The sequence below is a fragment of the Microcaecilia unicolor genome, chromosome 4 (genome assembly GCF_901765095.1).
Source record: "Microcaecilia unicolor chromosome 4, aMicUni1.1, whole genome shotgun sequence".
Classification (NCBI taxonomy): Eukaryota; Metazoa; Chordata; class Amphibia; order Gymnophiona; family Siphonopidae; genus Microcaecilia; species Microcaecilia unicolor.
This window is the reverse complement of record NC_044034.1, coordinates 119,740,621-119,755,300: the sequence shown is the minus strand read 5'-3', so window position 1 is coordinate 119,755,300 and position 14,680 is coordinate 119,740,621. Positions and strand designations below refer to the sequence as shown.

Below are 14,680 nucleotides of genomic sequence, written 5' to 3'. Positions count from 1 at the left end.
ACGCGGGATCCCTTAGAAAAAGGAAAACTTAGTGGTTACAGAGGATGGGCAGACTGGATGGGCCATTTGGCCTTTATCTTCCGTCATGTTTTTATGTTTCTATGATTCTATCTTCAATTGAGTTCTTGATCACAACATACAATGACTTGAAGATCATATATAGAGAATCAGAAGCAGTGGGCAGTAGGCATATTTACCTTCATGATTTGTATAACCATGTATTTATCTTTTATTGTCTTCTGCTTTAATTTATTCAGTCAAAAACTGACTATAGTTTATTTAAAATGTCATTAAATTAGCACTCCATTATTATTTGATTGGTACCAATATAAGAGATTCAATTTATTCAACAATATTATTTCTTACTGGATGTTATGAGGTTTATGAGAGAAAAAAATACTTGGAGAGATTATTTTAAACTGGACAATTTTGGAAGCTGCTTTTAGTCCAACCCATAGGTATTATAAACTAATCAGTCATTTATTCAATGTTTATTTAGTTCATTCTTTTAAAAAAATGTCTCTTTTCTCAGCAAGATCACAGATTGCTGACTGGCCATCAGAACAAAACATAGTAGTCAACTGGTTAAAATGTAGCGAAAGCTCTAGATAGTACAAAATGCAAGTCATTGTGGTATGCATAAACTATGCATAAATGTTGGCTTACTATATTCAGTGGAATCCATCATATCACCAGGCCAGGCCAAGAAAGTAGTTGCCAAAGTTATAAACAGGTTCATGCCTTGCTCAAGAAGCTTGTTGACCCAGATAGTTTTTGAGGCTATTGGCTAACAGGCAAGAATTGCTTATTCACAAACTGTCAACATGGAGTAACAAAACCTTTTTAGCTCCTGTTCTGGGCTGTGACATGACACAGAAATGACTCTGCTTTGTAGTTCACTTTCTCTGACGGGCGGGCACATGTGATCTTTTCATGTTGATGTTGTTAAGGCAATTACTTCACACCCGGGTTAGTTTGTGGCACAACCTATAACTTAGACCAGTTCCTATTCAACTGTACATATAATTTACCTTCAGTTTAGCCACCATTTATCCCAGTGGCTTTGTACTTCCTGTCTTGTATTGCCTATATGTCTGAACTGCATGTGCCCCCTCGGCTACCTTTTAAGATGTTTCACTATTGTATGAACACTGTTAGCATCGTGTCAATGTTATATGAATGATCTAATGTGTGCCTGTTAAGGTGTTCCATTTATATTGTGTTGACATCATGAGTTTCATATCTATGCTACATGAATGTTCTTCTGTGCTACCTATTATGTTATCTTTTGTATTCTGCTGACATCATATTTCTGTTTTAATGTGTTCACCAGCAGCTGGGGGGACATATAAATCTGGTATCAGATAGAAAATGCATCTAACTAGCCCATACTATACATATAGTTAATGGATAGAGGGAAGTTGGAGCAAGGCAGGCCCCAAAAATATTTGGATAGCATTGATATTCAGCTGCTGTCTGGATAAGTTAGCTGTTTAGTTTGAGCCTGCTCAATAGCAGGCCTAAATTGTATGGATAGTAGTAGCAGTGGTGGCTGCATTATTGGCCAAATTCGATAAAAGTAGTGCCTAAAAATTGGCACTGAAAATGTAATGTACGTACTGTGATTCTATAGGGGATATGTGTTCTTTATAGAATTGCGCATAGTGCATAACTGCGCCAAACTGTAGGCACCTGCAATTAGGCCTGCTATAAGCAGACCTAGTTGTAGGCACCTACAGTTAGACACAATTCTATATGTACACATGTAAAACTAAGGAATATACCAAAAACATCCCTAGCCACTCCCCCAAATAGTTACATATCTTAGGATTTACACACAGATCGTTATAGAATACGATATATAAGTACATAAGTATTGCCATACTGGGAAGACCAAAGGTCCATCAAGCCCAGCATCCTGTTTCCAACAATGGCCAATCCAGGTCACAATATACCTGGCAAGATCCCAAAAAGGTACAAAACATTTTATACTGCTTATCCCAGAAATAGTGAATTTTCCCCAAGTCCACTCAATAATGGTCTATAGACTTTTCCTTTAGGAAGCCGTCCAAACCTTTTTTAAACTCCACTAAGCTAACCGCCTTTACCACATTCTCTGGCAATGAATTCCAGAGTTTAATTACACGATGAGTGAAGAAAAATTTTCTACGATTTGTTTTAAATTTACTACATTGTAGCTTCATCGCATGCCCCCTAGTCCTAGTATTTTTGGAAAGCGTAAACAGATGCTTCACATCTACCTGTTCAACTCCACTCATTATTTTATAGACCTCTATCATATTTCCTCTCAGCCGCCTTTTCTCTAAGCTGAAGAACCCTAGCCGCTTTAGCCTTTCCTCATAGGGAAGTTGTTCCATCCCCTTTATCATTTTTGTTGCCCTTCTCTGCACCTTTTCTAATTCCACTATATCCTTTTTGAGATGCGGTGACCAGAATTGAACACAATATTCGAGGTGCGGTCACACCATGGAACGATACAAAGGCATTATAACATCCTCATTTTTGTTGTCCATTCCCTTCCTAATAATACCTAATATTCTATTTGCTTTCTTAGCCGCAGCAGCACACTGAGAAGAAGGTTTCAATGTATCAACGACGACCCCTAGATCCCTTTCTTGGTCCGTGACCCCTAACGTGGATCCTTGCATGACGTAGCTATAATTTGGGTTCCTCTTTTCCCACATGCATCACTTTGCACTTGCTCACATTAAACGTCATCTGCCATTTAGATGCCCAGTCTCCCAGTCTCATAAAGTCCTCTTGTAATTTTTCACAATCCTCCCGCGATTTAACGACTTTGAATAACTTTGTGTCATCAGCAAATTTAATTACCTCACTAGTTACTCCCATCTCTAGGTCATTTATAAATATGTTAAAAAGCAGCGGTCCAACCACAGACCCCTGGGGAACCCCACTAACTACCCTTCTCCATTGAGAATACTGACCATTTAACTCAACTCTCTGTTTTCTATCTTTTAACCAGTTTTTAATCCACAATAGAACACTACCTCCTATCCCATGACTCTCCAATTTCCTCTGGAGTCTCTCATATATCCTAATTACAGCCAATTAGTGCTGATAATTGGTGGTTATTAGCAATTCTCAGTGCTGATTGGCTCGTTATTCAATTAAGTTATGCATGTTAAATTGGGCATGCACCCAATTTAATGCGCTTAACTCTTGGAGCCATATATAGAATTTGGTTGTATGTGTATGCTCAGCACTGTAGTGTGCTGGGAGTGAAAATGATTGGAGTTTGGTCAGGGTGAAGTTGGCTAGGATGATTGTTACTTTCATACTAGTTAGGAAGTTTCTAGATAAGGCTAGGCTGTATATTTTATTCCCCCAGATATTTAAACATGGCAGTGAGCACTGAATTCAAACACTGATTACAGGATTGAATGTTATAGCTAGATATTCAATATCAGGCATTATCTGAACACTGCCGCTGAATATTCAAATATCGATTGGTCACCAGAAGATATCTATGTACCACTACCATTACCCGGATAGTTCCAGAAGCTTTTGTGGTCCTGACCTCCTGCTTAGTTATCCAGGTACCGGCACTGAATATTGGCAGTATACCAATAACTTCCCACTCTGCCACCAGACTGGCCCGGAATTACATGGGTATTAACAGGGCAGTCAGTAAAGATTTTCATTAGCACTATCCAGATCATGTAGCTGAAAATCAGTGGCAGGCCCTGGTGAGTGTTAATTATCCTGGTAGCAGGTTTGAATATTGGGACCCTATCGTTATTGGTTGTAATTTTGTGGTTTTAATTTGTAGTTAAGTATTTTATTTTGTAACTAGTAAAAGAGGCCAGTTTCAGAGCAAATGAAATGGGCGCTAGCAAGGTTTTCGTCGCCAACACCCCCTCCCTCCCTCCCTCCCTGGCCAACCCCTTCGTTGTTCTGCCATTGCTCCGCCCCCAACATCATGACGTTTGACGCGTGGGCGGGGCCCGGAGCGATTTCCCACCCTGCCTCCCTCCCTGCCAACCCCTTCGTTGTTCTGCCATTGCTCCGCCCTCAAGGGCGGGGCCCGGAGCGATTTTGGTGGCTTCACCACCACGAACCTTCAAACCTTTTTGATGGAAGTCAGGGCTTGGCTTCACTGACGTCAGTGTCCTCAGAACGTTGAGGGTGAGTTTTATTATAGTAGATATGGTATATTTGTTTGTGATATTATTTGTTTTATTTTGTGACCTGGGGAAGCCATACATAAGTTTTTAAAAAATAAACAAGCAAATACCTCTTTAGTTTCCTTTTGAATTATTTCCTTTTAATTAATTCCTGTTTTTTTTTCTCAGTTTCTCTCCCTATAATTGTGGGCTAATAACATTATATCCTATTTTTTTTCTAATATTCTGATTTAGATTTAACATGTTATGTTGGATATTATTTGATTCTGATGTTATTATTTCTGATATTATGTATTTTGAAATTGCATGAATAAAACAAGCAAACAAATACATGTAGCGACGTTGAATACATGAATGAATTTAAACACTGGTACTGATTATTGGGCCTACTGTAAATGAATAGCTTTAAGCTTTGTAGCATGTGTGGGGCAGGTTAAAAATTAGCACACACATATCCATGAAATTTTGCTGGCAGGAAGCAGATGCTACATCTTGCTTGGCTGTCCAGCATGACTCTTTGCTTTTAGCCAAACAAGATGAAAGTAAGATGTGGAGGAGAATTTTCGATATGATGTCTAAGTCCGATTTTGGACATTTTGCTCAAAACAGCAAAATGTCTATCTTTTTTTTTTTTTTTTTTAAATGGCCACTTGCTAGATGTTTCTGTGATCTGTGCATTTAACCTAAGTGGTGTAGAACAAGTAAAAGTAAATAGATTTTTTACTCGTTCCAAAAGTACAAAGACTAGGGGACACAGAAAGAAAGGTACATAGAAATACTTTTAAAGCAAATAGGAGGAAATTTTTTTTTCACTCAACAAATAGTTAAACTCTGGAACTCTTTGCCTGGGGATGTGATGGCAGCGGTTGGTGTATCTGGGTTTAAAAAGGATTTGGACAAATTCCTGGAGGAAAAGTCCACAGTCTGCTATTGAAACAGACATGGGAAGTGACTGCTTGCCCTGGGATTTGTAGAATAGAGTGTTGCCACGATTTGGGTTTCTGCCAGGTACTTATGACCTGGCTTGGCCACTGTTTGGAAACAGGATACTGGGCTAGATGGACCATTGGTTTGACCCAATATGGCTACTCTTATGTTATCATTTTGGTCCATTTTCGGAAAAAAAAAAACATCCAAGGGAAAAACAAACAAAATCAAGCCATTGGGATGTATAAGGATCTAACATTCTTAGTAGACTGGCCACATAAACATCCCAGCATAGCTGTGGGGCACCCTAGTGGGCACTGCAGTGGATTTCACATAAAAACTCCTAGGTACACATTTCACCATTGCTCCCTTATATTGTAAAGTGAGCCCTCCAAAGCCCACCAAAAACCTAACTATACCAAACTATATACCACTATAATTGTCCTTATGGCTGCAGGTGTCACCTATATGTGGGTACAGCAGAGTTTTGATGGGTTTTGGAGGTATGACACATTCCACCACGTGTAACACAGTGGGGGGTCTGGGTCCCCTTCTCCACAGTTCACTACATGCTGCTCTAATAGGACTAGCTATAACATCTAAAGCTGTCATAGAGGCTAGTATGTACTGTTTCCTTTACATCTTTGGGGGGTGGGAGGAGGTCAGTGACCACTGGGGGAGTAATGGGAGGTCATTCCTTTATTCCTCCAGTGGTTATCTGGTCATTTAGGGCACTTTTCTTTTGTGGCTTAGTCATTATTAAAACAGGCCTAGCTCAAAACATCTTAGTTTTAGTCCTGGATATTTTTGTTTTGTTCCATTATGGCTGAAAAACATCCAGGTCTTAGGAACACCCAAATCCCGCCCTTAATACGCCCCCAACATGCTCCCTTTAGATTTGGACGCACTTAAGAAGAACAGCATAGAAAAATGTCTGGAAAATGGGTTTTGAAAATACCAATTTGGAGAGAAAAACATCCAAATGCTGCTTCATGCCACTTTTTAGATATTTTTCTCTTTCGAAAATGAGCCCCATAGGCTACTATCTGTGATATGCAAAGTAGTCTTTTTTTTTTTTTTTTTGCTGTCTTATGGTCACCTGGAAGTCTAACTTCTTTGTGCTGAAGGTTATGGCCTTGTGAAATTGCTCACTATTAGCATAGAGATTTTTCAAAATTTAGATGAATGTTCCAGGGGCGTAGCCAGAAAACAGATTTTGGGTGGGCCTAGGCAAGAAGTGGGTGGGCACCAAGTTTTCTTCCCCACCCAACCACCACCAAAATAAAATCTCAGCCGGCAGGAAAACGCTTCTTTCCACCTTGGCAGTCTAAAGCACGCATGCACTGAAAACTAATATGCAAGTGCTGGTATCGTGGAGAGTAGCGTTTTCATTTCCATCAGGTGGAAGTCTTCAGCTGGTGGAGCTTGGGATCCCCACCAGCTACCGCTAAATGTGTGCTACTGTTGGGTGGGCCTGAGCCCTAATTTGGTGGGCCCTGGCCCATCCAGGCCCACCTGTGGCTACGCCACTGGAATGTTCTATAGTTCTGTCATGTGGCATTGCTAGAATTTGCTCTATCACTTTGAGCAGTTTTTAACATTTGATTAACAAACATATTTGAGACTTGCTACAGGGCTTGCAGACCCCACAGGGACATTCCTATGGGCCTGCAAACAGCAAACCCATTATCAAAGGAACTCCCTTTTGAAAATTGGTCCAGTCTCAGAACAGGGCTGCATATATTTACCCTCTTTTGAAGCAAATGCACATGCCCATGGCAAAAGTACATTCTGCATTTTTAGAATGAAATCCCTGGACACATCTTTCTTCCCTGACCTCCTCCTGCCCCATGCTGACCCCGATTTGTGAACAGATGTAAGAAAATATGCCTTTCACATAGTAAGCTTTGACAATTACCTTCCCCATGTACATTTATATTGTTACTAACAAAAATGATCTCACCCATGGCTTTTTAAAAATTAAACAATTAAGAGCTTACATTCCTGGGTGACCTCACATAATTTGACAGCAAGATAAATCAGGCTATAAATTAACAACGTCCAAGTATTTAACATTCAAGGTAATGAAATGCTATGCAGTAGACAACATTGGAGAAGTCTTTGTATATGCAGTATGACCAGGTCTTCAGGTAACCATAGTTAACTCAGTTAGCAAGAAGATGTTCACCTCATCAGGAAAATACCTGAAGGAACAAGTGGAATGCGCTATAGAAAATGTCAGGGTTTTGCCCTGAAATAATTGATCTCTGTGACTGCATTTTATACCTATAAAATGTGAAAATCTTTCATCACAGGTGATGGGAGGAGGGGCATATTTTTTATAACTTACATTCTTGCAAACAAAGCAAAAATATTACTAGAGTTTATGCTGAACTAAAGAACATATTTTACTCAAAGGGGGTTACAAACATAATATTGATCAGAATTATGACACGTGTTGAAACAGGAATGTACCTCCCCATCTGACCACACTGGACAGTAAATTAAGACAAAATCTAGCCTGGTTCCCACCTCAAAGAAACTTAGTAAGCCTCAGATCAATTAACATTTTGTCCCTCCTTTTAAAATACTGCTTCGAGAAAATCTAAAGTAAGGTCAAAGGTAAAACACTTGCCACCAGGAGTACATCATCTTCATATCCTGTTCAAAAGGAATGGATCCTCAGAAGCTTAGCCAAGATTGGGTGGCAGAGCCGGTGGGGGGAGGCGGGGCTGTTGGTTGGGAGGTGGGGCTAGTGCTGGGCAAGACATCTATGGTCTATACCCTGAAAATGGCAGATACAAATCAAGGTCAGGTATACACAAAAAGTAGCACATGTGAGTTTATCTTGTTGGGCAGACTGGATGGACCGTACAGGTCTTTTTCTGCTGTCATCTACTATGTTACTATGTTGAAACAGGAATGTACCAGACTAATTCACTTAGGGGCCCTTTTACTAAGCCACATAAGCATCTGCGCAGTCCAGTGTGTGCCAAAATGGAGCTACCACCTGGTTACCTCATGGCTCTTGCAGTATTTTCATTTTTGGCACACGTCTGATATGCGTGGCCGGAAAAGTTTTTTTTTTCGGTGGAATTTGATGCGTGTATGTCATTACCGCCCGGTTACCGCTAGGTCAGTGGCTGGTGGTAAGGTTGCAGAAAAATGGATCAGCGCATGGCCAAAACTTGCGCCTACGCTACTGCAAGCCATTTTTCAGCGCACCTTAGTAAAAGGGCCCAATAGGATTTTATCAATATCTAACTAATTCACACAGGGTTTTATCAATACCTAGAGGGACATGGGTATTAGAAGCTATTGTAATTTACAGTTGGGTTTATTTAACATTCTCCATTGAACAGACAATGCTTTCCTGTAATTGTTAATGTGGTTTTCAAAAGGTAAAGAGATTTCCTAAAGGAGGACTTGCCAGGGGTAACAAACTAAGACTGACAATATTGTCCCTCTATGATTCTTGGCTTTACTGATACATTTCCTTTAATATATCTTTGTAGATCTCAGAGGCACAGCACTGAACAAGATGTCACTCGCTAACGCTAATAGATCACTTGGAAACGGTAAGGGTGATTGAAAGGCTACTTTCAGCTCCTCATAAAAATTAGAGGGTAATTTTACAACAGGGCACTTAGATAAATGTTGTTTGTCTTTATTAGCGTATGTGGCAGAGAATGCACCTTAAATGTAGGCACAGTCCTTACATCTGTTCGAGAGCTGGTGTAAATAAAGGCATATATTTTACATGTACATTCATGTATTTCATAATCTACAAGCATACAGAAACAAAGAAAATGATGGTAGATAAAGACCATATAGCTTGTCCAATCTGCCCATTCATACCAACTATTAACATTCATACCAACTATTAATCTCTACTCTCTCTTCCTCTGCCTTAGAGATCCTCTGTGCTTTTCCCCTGCTTTCTTGAATTCAGATACAGTCCTCGTCTCCATCACCTCCACTGGGAGGCCATTCCACACCATATTCATAAAGAAGAATTTTCTTAGGTTGCTCCCGAGTCTATCCTCTTTCACCTTCATCCTATGTTGCCTCATTCCAGAGCTTCCTTTCAAGTGAAAAAAGGCTCACCTCTTCTGTATTTATGCCATAGAGGTACTTAAATTTCTCTATCAGATCTCAACCATTTTAGGGGTAGAGCATATGTGGGCTACCCAAATATATATATTTTTGGACTGATTGCAGCAGAGCCAGGACTAGCCTAGCTAGAAGGGCTGTTCATTAACTAAGGCTGAGTTACTAAGCTGTGGTAAAGTAGCACATTTAAAAAAATTTTTTTTTTATTTAAATCATTTATTTATAATGTTTCATTTTACAAGGGTCACTTGCAAACAATAATCCAGAGATGATTGCACATTAATACAATATAAGAAGAAAACAATCCCAACTAGATATATGGATTATATACAACTAGTAAAAAAAGCCCCGTTTCTGATGCAAATGAAACGGGGGCTAGCAAGGTTTTCTTCTGTGTGCATGTGGGAGTGTGTGTGTCCCTCCCTGCCCTCTGCCCTCTCTCCCCTCCCCCCTCTGAGTCCTTCACTGTTACAGAGAGAGTGATTTGATTTCGTGCTTTGCTGTGTTTTTTCCTTCACTGTTTGTGTTACAGAGAGAGCGAGGGCGGGGCAGACACTCATGTGGAAACCGGATATCTCTCCCTCTTCACACTTCCGGCTGGAGGCTTGATAGAACGTTGGTGGTGCCTTTTATATATAGAGATTTTTCTCTTTCTTAGACCACAAAGTGAAGAAAAATAGGGAGAGTGAAATAAGACAAGGAGATCAATTAAACAGTAAACAGAAAAAAGAAAACATGGTTTTAACCTGATTATCCCCAGATATTACTCATCTAATACATTATTCCACATTGATCATCTGGTTGGCTTCCTCAAGACCAAATACAGCGTATAGTCAATTAATTTCATTGAGAACATACTTATTGTCCAGGTTTTAGTTAGAAATAATACATCTGATTACATTCTCTCTCTTTTAAAAACCAGAAATTATTTAACGATACATATACTCAAGTCTGTAATTCAAATCCCACTGATTTAAAGCAATCCCAGTTTTGACAGGCTTCACTCCTTTCGAAGTAATAATTAAGGAAATATTTCTGAGGAAAACCCTAGGAGTCATACCTGGAACTCTGGGAAAAACAATAATCTTGACATTAATCATCCACCTTATTATTCAAAGTTTCTGGTTCATTATCATTTTCAAGATCATAACCACTTCTTGCTTGTACAGAACTTCATCTGTCATATCAATTTTTTCACTCTCAGAGGGTTCAGTCAAATTGTCCATGCAACTCTCCAATAAGATCATATCTGAAACAAAGTTATTTACTACTGCCGTTAGGTGCCGAAGTGCCTTCCAGATGGTTCTGCTGTAAACGTCCTCCGTTTCAGCATATGCCTCTAACTTACTCCTCCACTCCTTTGGACATGGTGGTTGAATAATTCGAGAGCGATGGAGTTGTTTTTCCAGGTCCAAGAGCGTCGATGCTCTTTCGCCGGCGCTAATCAAAGGACTCACCAACCCTTTCATCTGTGGGCAGTTCGATGTGCAGCGGTCCCGCACTTGCTGCTCAGGGGACAAAATGCTGGCCATCAGCGGCTGACCGCCGGTTGTTCCCTTCCTCTCAGTTAAGGAAAATGCAATTGCAAAGAGGAAATTTACATAAAGAAGACAGAACCTCAGAGGGCAGCTGGGCCATTGGGCATACGAACTCCAGGTCACCATCTCACCACTCTCCCAGTTTGGGACACTCTTTGTCTGGTTTCTCCTCAGACGCCTGTCTGATATGGGTAGCCCTTCAGCATAGCCCTCTGAGTCATTGAAACACGGAAGCCCCTCCACCACTACAAGATGGTGTCCCTTCGGAGGGGAAGTATTGCATTTTAATGCAGTCACATTTGCCTTGTGGCAGTGCAAAAATAGTGGATCCCAAGCTGGGATCTTTTAAAGGGACCAGTGAGTGGAGAACTCCCTCACTCCTCCAAGGCATAATTCTTCCCACACTCTCCCTTGACATCAAAGAATAAACCTTCTGATCTCCCCACAAGGCATAGTCTTCCCACTGACATCAAAGACCAACTGCTCCCCAATCCTTCTGTCATCAAAGACCAAACCCCCCTGCACCTCAGAAGGCATCATTCGTCCCCAGATGCCCCCAGGATCAAAGCCCAGTTTAGGAACATAAATCATTTGAATATTGAGCCCCAAGTGTTCATAAGTACATAAATATTGCCATACTGGGAAAGACCAAAGGTCCATCAAGCCCAGCATCCTGTTTCCAACAGTGGCTAATCCAGGTCACAAATACCTGGTAAGATCCAAAAAAAGTACAAAATATTTTATACTGCTTATCTCAGAAATAGTGGATTTTCCCCAAGTCCATTTAATAATGGTCTATGGACTTTTCCTATAGGAAGCCGTTCAAACCTTTTTTAAACTCCACTAAGCTAACCGCCTTTACCACATTCTCTGGCAACGAATTCCAGAGTTTAATTGTTCAGATGGCAAAAGATAACTCTCTTATGCAGTGACATAGAGGGGCATTTTCGATATGACGTCTAGATCAGGCTTTGGATGTTTAACATCCCAAATCTGAATAGGAAATATAGCCATTTTCGAAACAGCAAAACATTTATCTTTTTTTTCCAAAAATGGTAATTTACTAGATGTTTTTGTGCTCAGTATGTTTATCTTTTTGGTCCATTTTTGAAAAAGAAAACCATTCAAGGGAAAACTGTAGAAAATCAAGCCATTGGATATAGGAGGAGTCAGCATTCTTAGTAGACTGGCCTCACAGACGTCCCAGGAGAGTAGTGGGGCACCCTAGGAGGCACTGCTGTGGACTTTATAAAAGCTCCCAGGTACACATCTCACCATTGCTCCCTTATCTTGTCTGCTAAGCCCTCCAAAACATACTGCCTCCATCTGTACACCACTATAATAGCCCTTATGGGTGAAGGGGTCACCTACACATGGGTACAGTAGGTTTTTGATAATTGTGGGAGGACTCACCCTTTCCACCACAAGTGTAACAGGTAGAGTGGGATATAGGTCTGGGTCCCCCTCTCTACAGTGCACTGCATTAACCACTAGGCTACTCCAGAGATGGCTTGTTGCTCTAAAAGAACTGGCTATAACATTTAAAGCTGTCATAGAGTCTGGTAAGTAGCATTTTTATTCACATCTTTGAGGGGTAGGAATGGGTCAGTGACCACTAGGGTGGAAGGGGGGATCATTCCTGATTCCTTTCAGTGGTCATTTAGGTTACTTTTCTGTGCCTTATTCATTCTAAAAACAGGCCTAGATGAAAACCTTGAAGTTTTAGCCATAGACATTTTCGTTTTGTTACATTATGGCTATAATGGCATTGCAGGTCGTGATGAATTCAACAGTTCATTTACTATATGGGATGTCTAAATATGATCATGTTACCCATTCAGTTTATTCAGGAGCCTTCTGTGAGGAACCATATTTAAAGCTTTGCTGAAATCCAAGTAGATCTACGCTTGTCCTCATTTGTCAGGATTTCCCTCTAATTTTTATTTTGACTATGCAGGGGCAATATTCACACTATTTTCCCTTATACTGACTATGCGTCCTTCAAGCCCAGCGTTGTCATCCTGAGCTCACCACTTTATAACCCTCTTCAAACATCAACACAGTCCAACGAGGTTAGGCATACTAGAAACTGAAGTCCCACCTGTCTTACATTGTTTATTTCTCTATATATTCCATGCCTGCAAGTCCCTGTCACCTTCTACAACATAGTCATCACACATATTGGCACAGGATCTCTTGCATTGCTAACTACCACAGCTCTTTAACAAGGACTTATTTAGAGGCAGACCAAGGGTATTGGTTGCCCTAAGCAAATTTTCGGCCATGTCGCTGTACCCCGCCTCCATAGGCCTGTGTTTCATTTCCCCTTCCCTACCCCACCCTGTGTCATTTCCTACCCCCACCCTGTGATCAACATTTCCTGTCTTTCCCTTTTCACTGCTGGATCTGCTGCTGCCTCCCCCCCCCCTTCTCCCATGCTGGCCCGATGATTGATTAAAGAAGCATCAGCACCATACAAGCCCTGGGAATACATACCTCCATGCTGAAGTTCTTCTCTAAAAGTGCAGGATAACTATCAGTTGAGCCCACATGGTTGAACAAGTGGGGGTTCCTTAAATATTAATAATGTACCACCATAATGAAGGAGTTACAGATAGTATAAACAAATGATATAAGAAATGCCATGTTGGTCCAGACCAGTGGTTCATGAGTCTAGCATCCTGTTTCTGACAGTGACCAATCCAGAAGGAAGAGGTGGATACATCCAAGTGTATCTGGCTAATAATTATTTATGATCTGTTATCCAGAAATTTGTCCAAATCATTATTAAATTCATATATACTACCAGCCTTGACTGCATTCTCTAGGAGCAAATTCTATTGCTTAATTCTGCATTGTGTATATTACTAAAGTGATACAGTGTTTTTATATGTTTTAAATATGAAGAAACACTTTCATATATTTATTTTAAACCTGCTACCAGTTAGTTTTATGGAGTGTTCTCTAGTCATAGTCGAGTCAATAACCATTTTCTATGAACTTATTCCACGTCACGCATAAGTTTATTAATCTCTATCATATTGGTCTTGTGTTCTCCAACCTGAAGAACCCTAACCTATTTAGCCTAATTTTCTGAGGAGTCTTTCATATGGGACTTTGCTGAAATGCATTCTGCAAATCGAAATATATGATATTGACTCCCTCTCCCATATTTTATAAAATACTAGCCGTTCAGCCCGTAAAAATGGGATAGTATAGGAAGGGGGGGGGGTTGAAAGGCCCCCCACCCCACCGCTGAGTTCGCCACTGCTGCTCCCTCTCCACGTTCGCCCCCCCCGAGCTGTCACCACCCACCTTCCACCCGGTCGGGCCCTCGCTCCGCTATTGAAACAGCGAGGGCATGCAGCACACAGCTCTACTGCTGAGCTGCCGTGGCCTTCCTTCTTCTTCTCTGCCTGTGTCCCACCCTCGTGTGACGTAACGTCGTCAAGGGCGGGACACAGGCAGAGAAGAAGAAGGAAGGCCGACGGCAGCTCAGCAGAGCTGTGTGCTGCATGCCCTCGCTGGGCGAGGGCCCGACCAGGTGGGTGGTGGCGGCGACTCTGGGTAGGGGGAGCGTTAGCGACGACGGTGTCCCTCGCAAATGCGCAGTAGAGACCCTCTCTGTTCCGCCCCATCATCACGTATTGACGCAGGGGCGGGGCAGAGAGGGTCTCTACTGCGCATTTGCGAGTGAATACGACACTCGCCATTTATATATATTGATGTTTGCATGCATCTAATATAAACTGGGAAATATGTGTGTACTAAGAGGTAGGTGTCAATGTGTGACAGTAGTTTCTGGGCAGTAATTCTCTAAAGGACAATATTCACATAAGGTAAGTGACCCATTATAAAAATTACCCTCTGTGTGGATTCAGGTAGCTAATGGTATCCAAACAAAACCACCATGCTAATTTCTATTACAAAACAGAA

At 41.1% G+C, this 14,680-nt stretch overlaps 1 protein-coding gene across 6 annotated transcripts in view; it reads left to right on the top strand.

The window, feature by feature from the left end:
* Positions 1-14,680, top strand: part of LOC115468681 (sciellin-like) — a 189,761-nt gene that overhangs the window by 35,763 nt on the left and 139,318 nt on the right. For all 6 annotated transcript variants that reach the window (XM_030200583.1, XM_030200581.1, XM_030200586.1 and 3 more), the window contains exon 2: positions 8,609-8,671. In XM_030200583.1, coding sequence (XP_030056443.1) covers positions 8,635-8,671 — 37 coding nt within the window. In that variant the 5' untranslated portion in view covers positions 8,609-8,634. The remainder of the gene's footprint in view (positions 1-8,608; positions 8,672-14,680) is intronic.